This window comes from Vigna unguiculata, chromosome 2, assembly GCF_037176805.1.
Source record: "Vigna unguiculata cultivar grain cowpea cultivar isolate G323 ecotype 2 chromosome 2, ASM3717680v1, whole genome shotgun sequence".
In the NCBI taxonomy this organism is placed as follows: Eukaryota; Viridiplantae; Streptophyta; class Magnoliopsida; order Fabales; family Fabaceae; genus Vigna; species Vigna unguiculata.
This window is the reverse complement of record NC_140793.1, coordinates 15,397,240-15,419,875: the sequence shown is the minus strand read 5'-3', so window position 1 is coordinate 15,419,875 and position 22,636 is coordinate 15,397,240. Positions and strand designations below refer to the sequence as shown.

The window sequence follows — 22,636 nt, the reverse complement described above, 5'->3', positions numbered from 1 at the left end:
TTAGTTGAATCAACTTTAATTGAATTTTTGACCTTTGACTAGGTTTGACTTGTTGATTATAGTTGACTTGACTTAAGCCAACATGCTAATCTATGTTTATTTGCTTTGTAGGTTAATTAGGAGTAAGAAAGCAATGCTAGGTGGTGCATGGTGATTGGGGAGCATAAATGATGTGTGGAGAAGAGAGTAAAACAAAGGCATAAAGCATAAAGTAAAAGGCATGAAGCAAGTGTATCTATGTACCTTTGGTCTCCTTTGTTTTTAGCACACTTTGGCCACTTTTTAGAGACATATGAGACATATTCTTTGTCTCCTTTTGTGCTAGAACGAAATTAGCCTTGCACACCCAATAGTTGGCTCTTTTGTCTCTCATTTTTGTAACCTTATTTGACCTAGTTTCTAGAAGCTAGGATTAGGTTTTTGTAGAGACATCCTTAGATATCTTTTATTTGCTTAGAGGCCCCTAAACTCTTCTATATAAGGGGTGCTCCTAGACATGTAAAAGGGTTGAATACTTTGAATCTAAACACTCTTGTTTTCAACCTCTTTTTTTGTGAGCTATCCCTCCTCCCAAGGAGAGGAAAAACTCTTGCCTTATCTTGCTATGCAAGTGGCGGCACCATACACTCATCTCTAGAGCTTGGTTTGGCTTTGCCCCCTCTATGAGTGGCGTGCTCCACTTCCATCACCACTACTATCTTCTCTTCCATTTTATTTGTTCTTCTTCTTTCAATGCATTTTCGTTTTTGGTTATGTTCTTGCTATTTTCGTTTCTAAGCACCTTAAACTATCTCTTCTCCTATTGAACTCTTGGAAAGGAACCTTCACATCTAGATAGCTTGCTATCTTAATGTCCAGTGGGGATTTCCTTGAGTTTTCCTTAAACAACTCACACCATATTCAATAATCTTAAAAAGGAACAAGATAATCCTTCATCAGGGTCCAAACTGCCAACGTTAGGAGACGACATGTACAAGCCGAGGAGAAGCAAGTTTAAGAGGTCAAGGATAGGGGTAAGGCATTATTTGTGTTGCTTGACATCCGTTATTTGTTTTCGCAGGAACAATTGGCGCCCACCGTGGGGCACGACTTGATACCTTACCAAGCAATCCGAACATTATTAAGAATGGTTTCTACCTGCAATAGAGCTGGAATTGTGAAGGACACAAAGGCAAGCCCAACCATGCCTGCAACCAGCGTCCTGAACTTGGCCGCTATCCTCGAGGGGCAGGCCAAAATGCAACTAGAACTTGCTGATCTGAAAAATCGCGGTGTTAACAAGATGGAAGCGCTAAGACAGGTCCTCACCACTACACAACCACATTCCCCATCATCATCCGACATCCTTTACCACCTCATCCCTTGTCACCACACCAACCCAGACGCCGCCATCCTTTCATTGACACCATTACCACCCCCTTCCTAGTCAGTGGGAACCCTTCACATTGGACCGTTATGCAGGAGACACAGACCCTAACGAGTACCTCAAGGTGTACGTCACCCATGTCGCCCTATACACATATGAAGATGCCTATTCTACAAAGCTTTTCCTACCACCCTCAAAGGCCCAACCTTCGAATGGTTCACCTCTCTCCACCCATACTCCATTGACTGCTTTGACACCCTTTCCCACCTTTTCAAAACCCACGTCGCCGGCAACCGTCCTTATCAGGCTACTCCCCTATCCTTCCTCAGTGTCAAATAAGAAAGAGATGAGACACTTAGGGCCTTCATAGACCGTTTCAGTAAGGCCGCCCTCCGAATGCCAAACCTCACCCAAGAGATGATCTTGCAATGTATGACCCTTACATTGAACCTGGTCCGTTTGCTGACATCTATCTTCAACCACCACCCTCCATGCATGAACTCAAGCTGTGTGTTGTAGATTGCATTCGCATAGAGGAGATGAAGACCTTACGCACCAAATTCTACATTGACTACACACCTTCAACTGCTAAGATAGACGAACCATCCTCACGCTCTGAATCTAGGCCCAAAGAGCCTAGACCGCCACGATTTTCCATATATGCCTCGCTAAACGTTCCCAAATCACAGCTTCTCGATGAAGCACTCCAAGCGGGCCTCATTCCACAACCACGCAAAACCTTGAATCCCCCCAATGCAGATATGACCAAGTACTGCAAGTATCACCAAAATAACGGCCACACCATGGATGAGTGCAAGGCACTTCAAGACAAAAAAGAAGAATTGATTTGCACTGGCCACTTCCGTCGTTTCATCAAGAGAGATGGACCATACCACCCTAAACAATCTGACAACTGTCTCCCCCCACGTGATACCCGTCACACTAACCGGTAAAACACCAATGACCACACCTATCACCCACCAGCTCACATCAATGCCAACCAAGCTGATCTCCCCCTACGCGGCACCATTAACACTATATCCAGCGGTTTCACCAGAGGTGGATCCACCTCATCCGCTAGAAAGAAACACCTCTACAACATAAAGTCCATCAACCACATTACCCGTTCGCATCATCGACTCCGAATGCCCTCTGTTACATTCACCAACGCCCATTTTCATGGTGTCGATCATCAACAAGATGATCCAATGGTCATCATTATTGAGCTTGAGAACTTCACGGTAAAGAAGGTACTCGTAGACCAAGGTAGCTCAGTTGATATCCTATACTAGACCACCTACCAAAAACTTCAACTCCCTGTTGCTGCTATGGTCCCCTACGACGAACCCATCTATGACTTCTTTGGAGAGGTGTTAACTCGTGGATATATTGATCTCCACACCGTGTTTCGTGAAGGATCTCAAACCAAAACCATACCAATCTATTTCCTCGTTGTGGAGGCATCTACATCATACAATGTCCTCCTAGGACGCCCCTCCCTTAACACTCTCGGAACCGTTGTATCCACACCCCACCTGGCCATGAAGTTCCCTTCACCATCTGGCAACATTATTACCATTCATGGTGACCAGAGACTCGTACGAGAATGCTATATGGCGAGTTTACAACCCTAGCTACCCGTTCTCCAAACCCACAGTATCGAGCGCCAACCCGACTCTGGCATAGCTCTATCCGGCGAAGATCTTGACCCCACAGTAGTATGCGACTCGGGCATCGAACCAGTAGAGGAGACTAGAAGCTTGGACCTCTTCATTGGCCGCACCATCAAACTCGGTGCAAGCCTGCAACAGGCACACTACGATGTACTAACACCAACTTTAACCACCAACGCTGACTTATTCGCTTGGTCAGCCGTAGACTTACCCGACGTCGATCCTCAAGTAGCCATCCATAAGCTATCAATATACAAAGAGGCCAAGTACATCTCACAAAAGAAAAGGAAATTGGGGGAAGAACGATGGCTAGCAGCAAAAGTAGAGGCCGAAAAGTTGCTAGATGCCAGATTCATCGCTAAAGCACACTACAGCACATGGCTTTCCACCGTTGTCCTTGTCAAAAAAGCTAACGGTAAATGACGTATGTGTGTTGACTATACAGACCTTAACAAAGCCTGCCCCATAGATGCTTACCCCCTACCCAACATTGACAGATTAGTAGATGGTGCAACTAGGAACAAAGTCCTCAGTTTTTTGGACGCATATTCTGGCTATAATAAGATACTAATTGTAATACCCCAAATTTTGGGATGTCATGGATAGTTAGAAAATGAACACGTTTGGCGAAAAAAGTATTATCATTAAAAATGTATTAATAAAAAAACTTATATTTTAATTTAAATTACATAGTTCAAAACATCACTTTGTCTAAAAATTCAAATAACACTTGCGTACAAAAGAAAATTACATAATTTCTAGTATCTGATTTATAACAACTAAATAACTTATAAAAACTCCCGAGTCCACCCCAGCCTCTTATCAATCTACTCCATGCCAAAAGCATCTGCATTATCATTTGCTCCTGTATAACACACACGTTATACGATCATCGCACATACAACAAACACACAAACAAACAAATAGGGGTAAGCTAACCATAAACAATGATATTCATAAAAGAAATTCATAAATAAAACATGTCCAATAATACTCAACGTCGCATTCAATTAACATAGAAACTTTATGATCACAATCCATCCTTGGTTTGAACACACAAACCCCAAATCCAAACAATCATACTAAACCAAACATAGCATCACATTCATCTAAAATCTTCATTAAATTCCACCAAGAGCTTTCAAGCAAGGTGAAACACTCTCAACATGCAACACATGAGGATTACATATTGCCAACAAAGTACTCACCAACACATCATGCATGGGAAATAAACCATAACATAAACCCATCAACTTATCAAATAATACATTCATACAATAAACCCAACGAGTGACATTCATTCAACCACAATATATAAACGATTTTGGATTTTAGAAATAAAGTTGCGGCTTGTGTAAAACTCCAAAAATTATGTATTTATATTCAAATTAAAGATGATTAAATCAAGAATAAAATGCAACAATAACCAACTTAATTGAATAACTATAGAGAAAGTTATGCACCAAACAAGCAACAAAGGTCAATGCTGTCAACAACTCAACTACAATGATCTTGCGATAAAAACGGCTCCCATTACAGAGCTCCGATTCAAGATCCGACCGGTCAAAGTCAAGAACTATGTGTTAAGGATTAACTGTTAAAATTTCAGATCGATCCAACGGTTAACGAAGTAGGAACCTTCATTTTACGGAACGTGTGCAGTGTAGAAAAATGGATAGCGCCTCAAAACGAGATAAAGAAAAGGAAAGGTGGCTGCACCAAAATAAATAGCTGACGTACAAGCCAGTGTTCCATCAATCTTTGGTCTCATTGAAATATAAAATCATGTACTTCACCCACATCAATACGCATGATATCAAAAAGAAGAAAGAGGAAAGCTAATAACTATGCACCACATTCACGTAAATAAAAAAGAAGAGGTAGAAGAGTTAATCTCATAATGAAGAGAAAACAATCACACATGTAGGTCATGAAAAATAGGAAGGATATATCAAGTATATTTATTAAAACCTCATGCACCAATCAACAAAATAAAGAGAAGAAATAAGGTAAAGCTTCAAACAACACAAAAAGCAAACTCAGCTTCCCCTACACTAGACATCCATGCTTTTCAAGTTTCATTCATCAAGCAAACAACAAGAAAACAATAGAAGAAAGCAAGGTTGGCTTCCCCTACCTTGTTAGCAACCTCCAATTCTTTCTCCCGTAGTCTTTTCCACGGTTGCTCTCCTTCTACTGTTAAACTCTCATCTTCTCCTCTCACCTCCTCTGCCACCTTTTAGAAACCCTAAAGTGTTTTATCTCCATTTTTCAAAATCTTATCTTTTTCATCTATAATTAACATCTTTAATCTTTTCTATTAATATTTTAAAATTAAATCTTTTCAATTAAGATTTAAAAAAAACTAAAAATAAAAACAAACCAAAATCTTAACTGGTTTTCAAGTTTTTAAAGAAAACAAAGAACATTAAAAATGAAATCTTGTGCAGCAACGTGAAAATATATATGGCAGCAACCACAAAATAATAACCTATTGTATGCATGGATCATGATTTATCAAATGGAGAAGAGAGAAAAAAACTAATGAAATTTATGTGGGTCCCACAACAAAAGAAAAGAAAAATAATTAATCATATAAGAGAACATATTTTGCTTTCCAGTTAGGTTTGAACCCAGTCAAAAATGCACTGAACAAGTACAATCCACCACCACACTGTATGCTTTCTCACTGTATAATATGCACGAATAAATTATAAACAAATATTGTGCATCCGCCATAATTGAATAATAAAATAATTAAAACCACTAAATGAACACGGTTAGGATCAAACCCAAGTACCTACACGCCCATATTCACTCTCCAACCAAGAAACAAATTACTTTTCCATTTTTTAATATGCACCACTTAATTTTATTATATATATATATATATATATATATATATATATATATATTTTCAACATTACATATAATATCAAAATTTAAAATAAATAAAACAATAACTTACATCACTTAAATAATTATTATAAATACAAAAATAACTTAAATCGCTCAAATAATAATTATTTTATAATTTAATAACCTAATTAAATTAATTAAATCAACAATATTAATTAAGCCATTAATTTTTCTCATGTGTCCCCCTTTAGTCTAATTTTTCCCGAGTCTTACACCAATGACTACAACCGACATGATCAAAACTGCATTCATTACTGACGATGCAAATTACTTCTACAAGATTATGCCCTTCGGACTCAAAAATGCAGGTGCTACCTATTAGAGGTTAATGGACAAAGTGTTCAACCACTTCATGGGAAAGTATGTCGAAGTGTACATTGATGACATGGCTGTCAAATCACCCAGCCACCTACAACATGCACAAGACTTGCTCACACAAGTGTGTTTTTGGTGTAGTGTATAACCTCAGACTCAACACCGACAAGTGTGTTTTCGGCGTCGATAGCAGGAAATTCCTAGGCTTCATGCTCACACAATGCAGAATCGAGGCCAACCTTGAAAAATGCAAAGCAATAATCGAAATGCGCAACCTAACCAACGTTAAAGAGGTGTAGTGCCTGGTAGGCCGCCTCACCGCCATATCCAGATTCCTTCCGAAACTTGCCAAACAAACCCTATCCATTACCAAACTTCTCAAAAAATCTGCAAAATTCTCTTGGAATGACGATTGTGAAATTTTTTTCCAAAACCTCAAAACCACCCTTACATCCCTTCCAATCCTCCGCAAACCATACGTACACCTCCCACTACTGGTATATATCACCGCAACAGACTATATGGTCAGTGCCGTCTTGGTCCAAGAATCTGCTGGGATCCAACATTCAGTGTACTTCGTCAGCCGAACCTTGCAAGACCCTGAAACCAGATACCAAATGGTAGAAAAACTAGCTCTTTCCTTGGTAAATGCAGCAAGACGGCTCCGCCCATACTTCCAAAACCACCATATCATTATCAACACCTATTACCCTATCCAGAAAATCCTCCTAAAACCCGACCTTGCCGGATGAATGTAATCTTGCACCGTGGAACTTTCCAAATTCAACATCCATTACGAACCACACGGCTCTATCAAAGCCAAGTGCCTACTTGACTTTGTTAACGACCTCCAACACATCCCCGAAGAGGACCAGTGGACACTATACGTTGATGGCTCCTCCAATCCAAGAGGCATAGGTGCCAATATTGTCCTAGAGGGCCCTATCCTCATGGAAAAATCCCTACACTTCGCCTTTAAAATCTCCAACAACCAGGCTGAGTACAAAGCCATCCTTGTTGGCCTATCAATAGTGCGCGAAGTCGGAGTACGCTCGCTAGTATGCAAAACAGATTCCAAGCTCACTGTTGGCCCCCTCAATGACGAGTTTCAAATGAAAGACGCAACTCTCCTCCAATGCTATCACTTGGTCCACAACATCATGCAATCCAGTTAGGGTACACATCCAACACATCCTAAGAGGAGAGAATGTACGAGCAGACGTATTGTCCAAACTCGCAAGTACTAAACTGAAAGGCAGGCATAAGTCCCTCTTGTAATAGACGTTATCCGCACCATCAACAACAAACATCTGCCTCAACCTGGGCCACGCCGACAATTGGACAACTTTGTACATCCAATACCTCAAAACTGGAAACCTTCCACCCAATACCGACAAGGGAGGGCTGGCCAAAGCAGCACGAGACACGATGATGGGTGACGAGTTGTTTAAGCGTGGATATGGACAACCCTTACTTAAATGTGTTACAAAGGAGCAAGCATAATACATACTTAGAGAAATACGTGAAGGAATATATGGCTACCATTCAAGTGCACGAACCATGACTACCAGAATACTCAGAGTTGGCTACTTCTGGCCAACCATTGAGGCGAACTGTCAAGTCTTCGTCAAGAAATGCATACCATGTCAGAAACATGGCAATCTCATTCACCAGAAACAAGAACAATTGCCCTCCATACTATCCCCGTGGCCATTCAAAAAATGAGGAATGAACATCTTGGGACCATTCACCCCAGGGAAAGGATAAGTGAAATTCCTCATTGTTGGCATTGACTATTTCACAAAATGGATAGAGGCTAAGCCATTGGCCCTAATCACAACACAACAAGTCCAACAATTTGTATGGAAGGACATCATATGCCGATATGGAGTTCCGCACATTATCATAAACGACAATGGCCGCCAATTCATAGACAAGGAACTCGCCAAATTCTACATCGGACTTGGAATAAAACACATCACAAGCTCCGTGGAGCATCCATAAACCAATAGAAAAGCTGAGGCTGCCAACAAGGTCATACTGGTCGAGTTGCGGAAAAAATTAGATGGTGCAAAAGCCCAATGGCTAGAGGATTTGTTGGAAGTGCTATGGGCTGACAGATGCACCCCTCAATCCGCAACCAAGGAATCCCCCTTTAACTTGGTTCACGGGGCAGAAGAAATGATACCAGTCGAGATTGGAGAACCTTCCTTACATCAACAAGTATAAAACCATGACCAGAACGAACAAAACTTATGCACCCATCTAGACTTGTTAACTAAGTTACGAGAGAAAGCACAAATTCGAAATATAGCGGTAAAACAGAGGGCGACCAGAAGTAAGCGGCCTGGGTCGAACACAAATTATTAAGTTATTTCTAAAAAATTCCCCACCACTTAATAAAGTAGGCGGCCTGGGTCGAACACCAGCATTATTACATCGTTTTCTCAGAAATTCTTGTTATTTTACTAAAAACTTCCCCACCACCTACTAAAGTAGGCAGCCTAGGTCGAACACCTTTCTTATTATGTCGTTTTCTAAAAAATTCTTGTTATTTTTCTAAAAACTTCCCCTCCACCTACTAAAGTAGGCGGCCTAGGTCGAACACCAAAATTATTATGTCGTATTCTGAAAAATTCTTGTTATTTTTCTAAGAAATTCCCCACCACCTACTAAAGTAGGCGGCTTGGGTCGAACACCAGAATCATTACGTCGTTTTCTCAAAAATTCTTATTTTCTAAAAAGTTCCCCACCACCTACCAAAGTAGGCGGCTTGGGTCAAACACCAGAATCATTATGTCATTTTCTCAAAAAATTCTTAAGTTATTTTCTAAAAAGTTTCCTACCACTTACCAAAGTGAGTGGTCTAGGATGCCCATATCAAACATCTATAACAAGTCCAAAGCAACAACATCATCAAAAAACACGCCTATAACATGAACTAGCGGCATCATACAACGCGATAGGTACATAAAATGCATGCATCCAGTAAAGTATATACAAAGCATTCATCATATTAAAAAGCACAAGAAAAATTGTACGAATTGTTACACACTTAGGATGAAAAATCAAATCAAATATTCAAGTCCCTAACTCCTAAGTCTCTATCTGTTGTGACCCCAACAAGCCCAAGCTCAAGTGCATCAACAAGCCCAAGCCTACATCAAGGCCCAATCACTAGCAGCATGATGAGAAAGATTCACATGGGCCTCTCACAAGATGATCAAGTCAATCATGGGCTTTTTACATTATTCACATGGGCTAAAGAAATCTCTAAAATATGAGATGATGCATGAAGGAAGTAGTATAGATTTAAATTGGGCCATTGTTTAGGCCTTGTTTTTCTAGAATAATAAGTCAAACAATGTGTAGTTGAATTGATAAAATTGGGCTTGACTAACCCCAATAGGAGATTTGGCCATGAGCTACCAAAGGTCAAGGTGGACTAAGTGGAAGTCAACATTCCTTCCTACACCTCATGGATCATGCATCCCATGGAGCCAAGTCCACACTCCACTCATGCGCCTCCTTCATCCAAGGGCTAAGAGAGTGTCTTATTTTCCAAGTCTTCATCCAAAGGCTAGGAAGATGCCTCCTTCTCTAAGCTACCATCCAAGGGTGATGATTAAAGCTTCTCCTTCAAGCTTGATCTAAGGGCCAAAAATTAGTTTAACTTTTAGGCTCACATATAAAAGCCATTTGTACATTTTCACTCTTGAAATTTCTAATAGAATGTTTGTGTTGAGATCACTCCACTCTTCTATTATTTTGAGAGCATACATGGCTAACCTTCTCCTTCATCTCCTCTAGCAACCTTCCATACCATAGCTCCACTTCTACTCTTCATCTTCACCAAAAACCTCCACTGTCGAGAGCTCTTCTTGCTATTATCCTCATTTCCACTACATTTCATTTACTTCTTGGTGTCTTCCATGGATCTCCTTCCTCTCCTACACCAAGGATGTCCATCAATTGGTATCTAGAGCCATCCAAGCCTTTGGTGCATCCATCATCTGGGTTTGGGTAAGGTTCTTGGTCCATACTTGTGTCTTGTTTCAATTTCCATTTTGTCTCTTCTTCTCCACTGTCTTCTTCAATTTTTCTGCTATTTTTTCATGTTCTTGCTGCTCTCCACCATTTGACAATGAGGCTACATGAATCTCCATTGATTCATCTTGTAGTAGTCCTTGCTTCATTGGTGCAAATCTGTTTTAGGTTCCATTTTAGTTTTCCAGCACTTGTTCTTTTCTTCCTTGCTGTTTTTCTTCATTTTAATCGGTGCATCTTTTAATTTTCAGTTCCTTATGTTGTGTTTTGTCTTAAGTCATGTTTTAGCACTTTAATACATCTTAATTTTCGTTCATATGGCTGAATTTTGCACTTGCTTGATGAGAACCAAGTCCTACATCACACAAAATGAGTTATGAACTTCAAGTGATGCTTGTGGATGTGTAAGGCAATGGTCTCACTGTTTTTCGTCCATTTCATCGATTGGATTGTGCTTTTAAGTGTTTAAGATGTTCTTCTATGATTCATACTTGATTTTAGATCATAATCAAATTCATTCATCTTGAATTTTCATAGAACATCTTACAATTTCCATAAGTAATTCTGCTCCAGTCTGTTTTTCCAATTTTCACTGCACGCACACCTACTGTTTGAGATTTTTCATGACTCACTGCCTGGTCAAAATTTTAATCTGAATTTTTCCTCATTTAGCTAACATCTAGATGAAAAAAAAAAGAATCATTCAAAAATGTTGAGTACCAAAAAATTAAAAATCAGTGAAGTTGAGGCAATTTTTCACGTTTTCTGGCACAATGGCTCGAGAATTCTCTGTTTTATTGCTGTTTTGTGCGTTTTGTGCGTTTTGTGGTGCTTTTAAGTGCTCTTTGTTATTCTAATTGATTCCTTGATTGTGTACTTTATATTGGCTTGAGTTTGCCTTCAATAGAAGTGGAATTTATTCCCTCAATTTGGCACAAAATTGCAATGAGTACAGTGGCTGTTTTTGAGCACTTTTTCTTCTCTATTTTCAGTTTTTTTCATCTATTCTAGTGCATTTCTAGGTTCCTTTTTGTGGTGCTTGCCTTTCTTTCTAGCCTTTAATTTTTTGCTTGTCACTTCTTGAATCTCCTTCTAGTCATGTTTCATTTCAATTCTCTTTTTGTTTAGCATTTCTAATTAGCTTTTCTTGCTTTCTCCTTTGTTTGGGTTCATATACTTGACTCTTGGTTATTGGTTGTGATTGATGATGCTATGAAGTTTAGAATGGTTTCTATGATTTGGTAGCATCTTAGGTGGTGGATATTGAAGTAGAATTTTAGCTTGTGTGCTTATCTTTTCCTCACCTATTGAGAGTTTTGGACCTATTCATTTGGGAATGTGTGTGCTAACTCCATTGCTTGGTATAATTTTCTTGCTGTTTTAGGTGCAGGTTTGGTGGCTGTTTTGGCCTTAAAACCACGACTATAGTTGCTATTTTGCACTTCATTTTGGTGGCTTAATGGTGGAGCTCCAAAGGTGCGTGAAGAACTCCATGGGCAGCGGAAATTGGATGAAGGAATGGAGGCAAGTTTTGAAGGCACTTAAGGAAGGTGGCTAGAGGTGAAAGGATTTCCTAATCTATGCTAGCCTAAGGAAGGTGGCTAGAGGTAGAGAGAGGAAATCTCTAGAAAGAGTGACTCTCAAAGGCAATAGAGGGAGGAGTGCTCTCAACTCAATTAGCATCTATTGCATAAAATTTCAAGAGTGCTACAAATGAGTAAAATTTTGGCTTTTATATGAAGCCATTTACACATGAGAAAGGAGAGCCATTGGATGGAGTGGGCCTTGATCTTGGCCCTTAGATCAAGCTTGGAGAAGGAGGCAAGGTCACGCCCCTTGGATCTTGGCTTGAAGAACAAGAAGGATTCTTAGCCTTTAGATGTGATGACCAACCTTAGTCAAACCATGAAGCAAAATGAGCCTCCTGGCCTTGATAATCTCGACCATGAATGAAGAGAATTGGGCCGAGCCCAACTTGAACCCCATCCTATGTTCCTTTCATGTCTTATGTATTATTGGAAAGCAAAGCCCAAACAATGGGCCAATTTAAATCTACACTACTAGATTTAAATGCACTTCTTCAAGTCTTTGTGATCTCTTTGACCCATTTAAATAATGTGTGAAGCCCATTGAAATTGTGATCATCTAATGGGAGGCCCTTTTAAATCTTTTTCATCATTGATCTTGTAATTGGGCCTTTAAGTGGGCCTGCATTTGAAATGAGGCTTGAAGGCGCACTTGGGCTTGTTGGGATCACATCATCACCTCCCCCTTAAAGAGGATTTGCCCTCAAATCTTGGATGTCATCCTCATCAGCTACAGTACCTGTAAAAGGAACTAAGTCAGTGATATTAAAAGTAGGATGCACACCATATTCAGCTGGAAGATCTAATTGATAAGCATTATTGTTGATCTTCTTTATGATTTGGAATGGACCATCACCACGGAGACTAAGTTTGGATTTCCGTAATTGAGGAAATCTTTCCTTCCTTAGATGAAACCAAACTAAGTCACCCTCATTGAATGACCGAACTCTCTTGCCTTTGTTTTTCAGAATGTGCAATTTTTTCCATTTGGGCTTGAATTTGACTCTTAACCTTCTCATGAAAATCTTTGATGAATTGGGACTTAGAAACCCCTTCTTTATGAACAAAGTCAAAAGAAGATGGAAGAGGTAACAAGTCTAGAGGAGTGAGAGGGTTAAAGTTATAGACAACCTCAAAAGGTGAGAGTTTGGTGGTGCTATGGACCACTCTATTGTATGCAAACTTAATGTGGGGAAGATACTCATCCCAAGATTTATGGTTCCCCTTAAGCACAACCCTAAGCAATGTGGAGAAGGATCTATTGACTACCTCTGTTTGCCCATCAGTTTGAGGGTGGCAGGAAGTAGAAAAAGAAAGTTTAGTTCCAAGCCTAGACCACAAGGTCCTCCAAAAGTGGCTAAGGAACTTAGTATCCCTATCAGACATAATTGTCTTGGGTAAGCCATGAAGACGAACCACTACTCTAAAGAACAACTTTGCAATGTGGCTTGCATCATCGAATTTGTGGCATGGAATAAAATGTGCCATTTTTGAAAAACAGTCCATGACCACAAGAATTTGAGATCCAAGTTTGGCTAAAAGAGTATATCTTCTATAAAGTGCATCAACCACAACATTGGATTTCCCTTTCTTGTATTTGATGATATAAGGGAATTGTTCTAGAAATTCAACCCACTTTGCATGCCTCTTGTTGAGCTTTGCTGGCTTTTAAAATACTTGAGAGTTTCATGATTAGTGTGAATTACAAACTCTTTAGACACAAGATAATGTTCCCAAGTATGAAGAGCTCGCACAAGGGCATATAACTCTTTGTCGTAGGTGGGGTAATTACGAGAAGGGCCATTGAGTTTTTCACTGAAGTAAGCAATTGGATGGCCTTCTTGTAAAATTGCACCTACTCTAACCCCAGAAGCATCACATTCTAGCTCAAAAGTTTTCTCAAAGTTTGGAAGAGCTAGAACTAGTGCTTGGGTGAGTTTAGCCTTGATCTCCTCAAAGGCTTGTTGTTACTTATCACCCCACACAAAAGGTTTATCTTTCTTGACAAGTTCATTGAGGGGTGAGGCAATTGTAGAGAAATGGAGTACAAACCGTCTATAGAAGCTAGCTAGCCCATGAAAGCTACGGATGTCCCCAACATTCTTTGGCATAGGCCATTCTTGGATGGCTTTGATTTTGTCGGGGTCAACATGTACCCCACTTTTATTGACCACAAACCCAAGAAAGATGACACTTTCTACACAGAAAGTGCACTTCTCTATGTTTGCATAGAGTTGATGGTCTCGAAGGAGAGACAAGACTACCCTAAGGTGTCCTAGATGAACTTTGAAGCTATGGCTATAAATTAAAATGTCATCAAAATAAAGAACCACAAACTTCCCCAAACAATCCCGTAGGACATGATTCATTAGTCGTATGAATGTGCTAGGAGCATTGGTTAGGCCAAAAGGCATGACTAATCATTCATATAGACCAAATTTAGTTTTGAAAGTTGTTTTCCACTCATCACCTTTGGTAATTCGAATTTGGTGATAACCACTCATCTTGTGCTGTATTCCTCTAAAAGGTGGGAGGCCTTAGGGGCCATCCTTAGGGAAAAGATCTGCAAATTCATGGAGAAGAGCACAGACAGAAGGAGGTAGATCCTTAAGTGAAGGATGTTGGAGACATGTAAGGACAACATGACAAAGCAAAAGGTAGGAAGGGTGTTCAACATGAAGAATTTGTAAAAGAGTTTTATGAGTTAGAAGCACTTCATGATGAACATCCTTAGAAGGAGAGACTTCCTCTACCTTTGTCTTAGAATCCTTGGATAATTTAGTAGAGTTGGTGGAACTCTCTTCCTCCCTCCTAGCTCTCATTTGAGCTTGGTCACTAGTAACTTGAGCAGGAGTGAGGGGATGTAACACAAAAGTTTTAGAATGATGTTGGAGGGTGATCTCATTGGTATGGCCATTATGTGTGGTTTTGCGGTCAAATTGCCACGACCTACCTAAGAGAATATGGCAAGCTTCCATTGGAATTACATCACATAAAACTTTGTCTTTGTACTTTCCAATAGAGAACTTAACCAACACTTGATGCTTGACTTCGAGATCCCCATCTTCATTAAGCCAATGAAGTTTGTAAGGTTTGGGATGGGATAACAAAGTGAAGTTCAACTTCTCAACCATTCTTGTGCTACAACAGTTGCAACAAGACCCACTATCAATGATTAAAGAACAAGTATTGTTCAAAATGTCACAATGAGTGTGAAAAATGTTTTCTCTTTGATCATTGAGAGAATGGTTGGTTGGTTATTGAGAAGCCTCCTAATCATTAAGAGAGACCTTTCTTGAGGATAGGAATGAAGTTTGTCCTTAGACGACTTGTCTTTGTGGGAGTCACTAGAGGAGGAAGATTCCTTAGAAGACTCCCCTTGACTACTGTTGAGGTCTTGGCCCTTTAGCACAATGGTGCGCTTGGTAGGACACTGTGATGCCACACGACCTCTACCTAAACACTTAAAACACTTGATCTCACTACCTCACTTGGAGGTCTCACCCTTATCTTGACCTTTTGCTGGGTGTCTATGAGCGGTCTCCTTGACATGACAAAAAATCTTTCTTTTGAAAATCAGATTTTGAAAAAGAGAGTGAAAAATCCTTGCGAATAGGTTTCCTCAAGAGTTGTTGCTCCACTTTGATGAACATTTGAACAAGTTCATTTAAATTTTGACATGGGAGCAACCCAACTCTATCTCTTATGTTATAGTTTAGACCACTTGTTGTATGTGCGATGATCGTATAACGTGTGTGTTATACGAGAGCAAATGATAATGCAGATGCTTTTGGCATGGAGTAGATCGACGAGAGGCTAGGGTGAACTCGGGAGATTTTATAATTTATTTAGTTGTTTTAAATCAGATATTAAAATATATGTAATTTTCTTTTGTTTTCAATTGTCATTTGAATCTTTTTGACCAAGTGTCGTTTTGAACAATGTAATTTAAATCAAATATAATTTTTTTATTTATTAATACATTTTTAATGATAATACTTTTTCTGCCAAACATGTTCATTTTCTAACTATCCGTAACATCCCAAAATTTGGGGTGTTACATCTATGACTTAGGTTTTCGAAGCAACAATCAGCTTAAAATTTAGTGCACTGAGTAACTCGTGACACTTCTCAAACAGAAGGTGTGTAGTGGAAAAAAAGGTTGAAAAATGAAGCAAAAGTATTGTGAAAGTGGAAGATGTTCAATAGACAAATCAATTCGATTTGGAGCTAGAATCAAGCATAGATGAAGATGAACATCTTAGGACACTCTAAGGCACAAACCAATCAGTGAAATGGCATTAAAACAATGAGGAAAGCTGACTCAAACAACCACACGCATAGCATAAAGCTTCATTACGTTTTGGAGTGGAGTTTGGCACGGTTTCACTCAAGCAAGTGCAGAAAATGATTGTAAACGGTGGAAAATTGAAGAAACATGTAAAAGAAAGCATGAACAAGACATAAAACATAGCTTGAACGGTAGAAATTGAACCCGAACACAACTCACAACTTTCATCGTACTGTGCTCTCTAAACAAGAATCACCGAATAAAAATGACAAGAAACACAATGGAAGCAATAAAATGGTGTTGAAATGTAAAGGAAAGCTAGTAAATGATGTGAACCATAGCAAGCAAGGAAATCTACAAATAGAGTGTAGAACACTCTTGTAGTCTCATAGTTGCATGGAATCAATGGAGAAACACAATGTAATAGACAATGAACAGTAAATGTGAAAGAGAAAAACAAAATAGAAGGAGAAGATGAGAACAAGATGGAAAAATGAAGGAAACACAAGACTAGGAAAGAAACTTACCAAACCATGAGAGACCATGGTTTGATGGCTCTTGATACCATTATGGTGGAGCTCCAAAGGTGCGTGAAGAACTCCATGGGCAGCGGAAATTGATGAAGGAATGGAGGCAAGTTTTGAAGGCACTTGCAAGCTGTGGAAAGTGAAGGAGGTGAAAGGATTTCCTAATCTATGCTAGCCTAAGGAAGGTGGCTAGAGGTAGAGAGAGGAAATCTCTAGAAAGAGTGACTCTCAAAGGCAATAGAGGGAAGAGTGCTCTCAACTCAATTAGCATCTATTGCATAAAATTTCAAGAGTGTCTACAAAAGAGTGAAATTTTGGCTTTTATATGAAGCCATTTACACATGAGAAAGGAGAGCCATTGGATGGAGTGGGCCTTGATCTTGGCCCTTAGATCAAGCTTGGAGAAGGAGACAAGGTCGCGCCCCTTGGATCTTGGTTTGAAGAACAAGAAGGATTCTTAGCCTTTAGATGTGATGACCAACCTTAGTCAAACCATGAAGCAAAAGGAGCCTCCTTGCCTTGATAATCTCGGCCATGTATGAAGAGAATTGGGCCGAGCCCAATTTGAACCCCATCCTATGTTCCTTTCATGTCTTATGTATTATTGGAAAGCAAAGCCCAAACAATGGCCTAATTTAAATCTACACTACTAGATTTACATGCACTTCTTCAAGTCTTTGTGATCTCTTTGGCCCATTTAAATAATGTGTGAAGCCCATTGAATTTGTGATCATCTAATGGGAGGCCCTTTTGAATCTTCTTCATCATTGATCTTGTAATTGGGCCTTTAAGTGGGCTTGCATTTGAAATGAGGCTTGAAGGTGCACTTGGGCTTGTTGGGGTGACATCACTTAAGGTGCTTACAAGTGCCTTACTAGGTGGTAGTATTTGTTCAAATCAAAAGGAGGCTACAAGCCAAGCTCTTGGCTCTTGATTTTGTGCAAATTGACAGCACTTTGGCAGCACATTTAGAGTTACATTGTTTCTGATTTTTGGCTTTATTTTTTTGTACTTTGTACTTCTTTTTGGCACATCTTATTTGGTACCATTTTGAAGCCTCCTTGATCGTGAAATTGCATCTTTTGAGCATAAAAATTTGAGATATTAAGTGGCTTGAGGTTACTTCATTTTGAGTACCAAATTAGTGAACCAAAATTACTTTAAAGTTCTTAATTGTATCCATGACCTACTTAGGTGCCTTGGGGAACCAAAGGTGTTCAATCCCATCTCTTAAGTAGAACCTTTTTCATACTATAGTGCAACGTTTTAGTAACTGAGTGTGTTGAAAGTTCTAAGTGCTTTCTCACCTTGCTTTTAGGCCGCATAGTTAGATGCTTAGTGGTTTAAATTTGTGAGACCAAAGTCTCTAAAATTTTTGCCATTTAGGGGTTCGTTCTTTTCTTTGAGTATTGTTTGTGTTTGTTTGTGCTTAGTGTCTAAAGTAATTCTACTTACTTAGCCTTAGACAATTGTGTGACCATTGAAACCTTTTGCAAGTACATCTTGGCAAGGATTGGCCTTGGTACTTAAGAAGTCTTTTAGACTCACCTCGCCTAACCTGGAGGTCTACTTGTGCTTGGTTTCTTCTTTCACCATTTTGTTAAAGTTCTAAGTTCTTTCAATCACCAAGAGCACTAGAAGGGCTACTCGTGCTAGTACCCAACATCAACAACAAGTTGATGAAAACAACCTCCACACAAGTGGTGATGAGGAGGTTGTGGTTGATCCTAGAGTCCTAAATAATCTCTCTCAAGAGGTTAGGGACCTTAAAATTCAAATGGCTTCCATGTAAGCCAATCTTCAATTAATTGCCAATCAACTTAACCCTTCCAACCTTCATACCCGTGCCTCTCCTAGGCCTTCTCGTGCCCCTTCAAGGCATGAGTATGATTTTGAAGAGGAGGAAGATGAGCGCATCAACCTTAGACAATCGCCTCGTGTAAGAAGGCAAAGGCGTGTACCTCCTCATCCTAAAGAAGTTAAAATTGATTTGCCTAATTTCTATGGAAAGGATAATGTTGAGGTTTTTCTTGATTGGGTTGCAAAAGTGGAACAATTGTTTGAGAGTCATGTTGTGGAGGAAGAGAGGCGTGTGTCTCTAGCTACTCTTAGCTTTCAAGGGCATGCTCTTAATTGGTGGACTTCCTTAGTCCTCTAAAGAAGGAGAAAAGGGCTACATGATATTGAGTATTGGAATGATCTTAAGGAAGCCCTTCATGCCCGCCATGTTCCCTCCTACTACAAAAGAGAGCTCTTTGACAAGCTCCAAAGGCTCCAACAAAGATCTATGTCTATAGAAGAGTATAGACAAAAGATGGAGCTCTACATCATGAGAGCCGGAATTGAAGAAGAAGAGGAACTTACCATTGCTAGGTTCTTAAGTGGACTCAATTACAACATAAGAGATAAAGTTGAGTTGCTCCCCTACTGTAATTTTAATGATCTTGTTCAAATGAGCATCAAGGTGGAGCAACGAATTTTGAGATGTCCTTCTCACAAGGATTCTCCCTCTTTTTCTAAAAGTGATTTTCAAAAGAAAGATTTTTCAAAATAAAAAGAGTCCACACATAAGAGCCTTACAAAGGTAAGTGACAAAGGTGAATCCTCCACCAACGAAAGAGCTAGTGACATCAAATGTTTCAAGTGTCTAGATAGAGGTCATGTGGTCGCCCAATGCCCTACCAAACACACCATTGTGCTTAAGGGCAAAGACCTCTACACTAGCCAAGAGGAGTCATCTTCAAGTGACTCCGACACTACTCATTCTAGTGATTCTCAAGAACATTCATATCCAAATGAAGGGAAACTTTTGATGATTAGGAGGCTTCTCAATAACCAACCTAGCCTTCCTCTCAATGATCAAAGAGCAAATATTTTCCACACAAGATGTGAGGTTTTGAAAAACACTTGCTCTTTGATCATTGATAGTGGGTCTTGTTGCAATTGTTGTGGCACAAGATTGGTTGAGAAGTTGAATTTGACTTTGTTACCCCATCCCAAACCTTACAAACTTCATTGGCTTAATGAAGATGGGGATCTCAAAGTTGAACATCAAGTGGAAGTTAAGTTCTCCATTGGGAAATTTAAAGATAAAGTTTTATGTGATGTAATCCCAATGGAAGCTTGTCATATTCTCTTGGGGAGGCCTTGGCAATTTGATCATAAAACCTTACACAATGGCCACACCAATGATATCACCCTCCAACATCATTCAAAAACTTTTGTGTTGCATCCCCTCACTCCTAGCCAAGTTGCTAATGATCAAGTTCAAATGCGAGCTAGGAGAGAGGAAGAGAGTTCCAAGAACTCTAATGCTTCTAAAGATTCTAAAGACAAGACAAAGGTAGATGAAATTTCTTCTTCTAAGGTTGTTGCTCCTGAAGTTCTTTTAACTCATAAAACTCTTTTGCACACTCTTCAGAATGAGCAACCTCCCTTCCTTTTACTTTGTCAAGCAATCCTTACTTGTCTTGAACATCCTTCTCTTAAGGATCTACCTCCTTTCATTCGTGCTCTCCTTCATGAATTTCAAGATATTTTTCCAAAGGATGGCCCCTATGGTCTCCCACCTTTTAGAGGGATTGAGCACCAAATTGATTTTGTCCCAAGGGCAAGTCTTCCTAATAAACTTGCCTATAGGACAAACCCAATTGAGACCAAGGAGATAGAAACTCAAGTGAATGAGTTGTTAGATAAGGGATGGGTTCAAAAAAGTTTAAGTCCTTGTGTTGTGCCTGTGTTGTTGGTGCCTAAGAAAGATGGAAAGTGGCGCATGTGCTGTGATTTTAGGGCTATCAACAACATCACCATAAAATATAGGCACCCAATCCCAATACTAGATGATATGTTGGATGAATTACATGGAGCTCAAATATTTTCAAAAATAGACCTCAAAATTGGTTATCACCAAATTCGTATTCAAAAAGGTGATGAGTGGAAAACCACTTTCAAAACAAAATTTGGTCTATATGAATGGTTAGTGATGCCCTTTGGCCTAACTAATGCTCCTAGTACATTCATGTGCCTAATGAATCATGTCTTGCGAGATTGCATAGGAAAGTTTGTTGTTTTCTATTTTGATGACATCTTGGTGTATAGTACAAGCTCTAAGCTTCATGTGGGTCATCTTAGAGTTGTGTTATCTCTTCTCCGAGACCACCAACTCTATGCTAACATTGACAAGTGCATTTTCTGTGTAGAAAATGTCATCTTTTTGGGATTTGTGGTCAATAAGAGTGGGGTGCATGTTGACCCCGCAAAAATCAAGGCCATCCAAGAATGGCCTGTGCCAAAGAATGTTGGTGACATTAGAAGTTTTCATGGATTAGCAAGTTTTTATAGAAGATTTATCCCCAACTTCTCCACCATTGCTTCACCCCTCAATGAACTTGTTAAGAAAGACATATCTTTTGAGTGGGTGAAAGACAACAAAAGGCTTTTGATGATATCAAGATTAGGCTCACCCAAGCTCCCATTCTTGCTCTTCCAAACTTTGAGAAAACTTTTGAGCTAGAATGTGATGCTTCTGGGGTGGGAATAGGTGCGGTTTTGTTACAAGAAGGCCATCCAATTGCCTATTTTAGTGAAAAACTAAATGGTCCTTCTCGTAACTATCCCACCTATGACAAAGACCTATATGCTCTTGTGCGAGCTCTTCATACTTGGGAACATTATCTTGTGACCAAAAAGTTTATTATCCATAGTGATCATGAAACTCTCAAGTATTTGAAGAACCAACACAAATTGATTAAAAGGCATGCTAAGTGGGTTGAGTACTTGGAACAATTCCCTTATGTTATCAAGTACAAGAAAGGGAAAGCTAATGTGGTGGCTGATGCACTATCAAGGAGATATACTCTCTTAGCCAAGCTTGGATCCCAAATTCTTGGATTTGACGACATATGTGAATTGTATATTTATGATCCCTTCTTTGCTACCATTTATCATGATTGTCTCACTAAGTCCCAAGGCGACTTTTATCTCTCAAATGGATATCTTTTCAAAGAAGGCCGCCTGTGTATTCCTCTAGGTTCTCATAGAAAACTTTTGATCAAAAAGATGCATGAGGGGGGACTTATGGGTCACTTTGGGGTTGCCAAAACTTTGGCCATGCTTAAAGAGAAATTCTTTTGGCCCCATATGAAAAGGGAAATACAAAACCATTGCGCTAGTTGTTTGAATTGTTTGCATGCTAAGTCTAGCGCAATGCCTTCAGGGATGTATACTCCTTTGCCTGTTGCTTCCACCCCTTGGGAGGATATAAGTATGGATTTTGTCCTAGGGCTTCCAAGTACTTGTAGGGGTGTTGACTCTATATTTTTGGTAGTGGATCGTGTTTCTAAAATGACACATTTTATACCATGCCACAAAGTAGATAATGCTAGCAAGATAGCAAGGTTGTTCTTTAGAGAAGTGGTTCGCCTCCATGGCTTACCCAAAACAATTGTGTTTGATAGGGATGCTAAATTCCTAAGCCATTTTTGGAGGACCTTGTGGTCTAGGCTAGGAGCAAAACTTTCTTTCTCTACCTCTTGCCACCCACAAACTGATGGGCAAACTGAGGTAGTAAATAGATCCCTTTCCACATTGCTTAGGGTTTTGCTTAAGGGGAATCATAAATCTTGGGATGAGTATCTTCTCCACATTGAATTTGCTTACCATAGAGTGGTCCATAGCACCACCAAACTCTCACCCTTTGAGGTAGTTTATGGTTTTAACCCTCTCACACCATTGGACTTATTACCTCTTCCAACTTCTTTTGATTTTGTTCATAAAGAAGGGGTTTCTAAGTCCAAGTTCATAAAAGATTTTCATGAGAAGGTTAAACACCAAATTCAAGCCCAAGTTGAAAAGATTGTTCACTCTAAAAACAAGGGTAAGAGAGTTCAGTCTTTTAATAAAGGAGACTTAGT

The 22,636-nt window shown here is 39.6% G+C and overlaps 2 protein-coding genes and 1 pseudogene across 2 annotated transcripts; 2 read left to right on the top strand and 1 right to left on the bottom strand.

The window, feature by feature from the left end:
- Nucleotides 1-2,511: 2,511 nt before the first annotated feature.
- Nucleotides 2,512-3,462, top strand: LOC114174472 (uncharacterized). Its single transcript, XM_028059312.1, has 3 exons — nt 2,512-2,616; nt 2,659-2,886; nt 3,001-3,462. Exons 1-3 carry the CDS (start codon nt 2,512-2,514, stop codon nt 3,460-3,462), a joined length of 795 nt encoding a protein of 264 aa, XP_027915113.1.
- A 10,981-nt stretch (nt 3,463-14,443) lies between these two features.
- On the bottom strand, nt 14,444-15,040 carry LOC146888353 (uncharacterized). The gene has a single exon (XM_085670070.1). The coding sequence runs from the start codon at nt 15,038-15,040 to the stop codon at nt 14,444-14,446; it is 597 nt and encodes a 198-aa protein (XP_085526196.1).
- A 1,690-nt stretch (nt 15,041-16,730) lies between these two features.
- Nucleotides 16,731-20,834, top strand: LOC146888352 (uncharacterized; annotated as a pseudogene).
- The last annotated feature ends 1,802 nt before the right edge of the window (nt 20,835-22,636 follow it).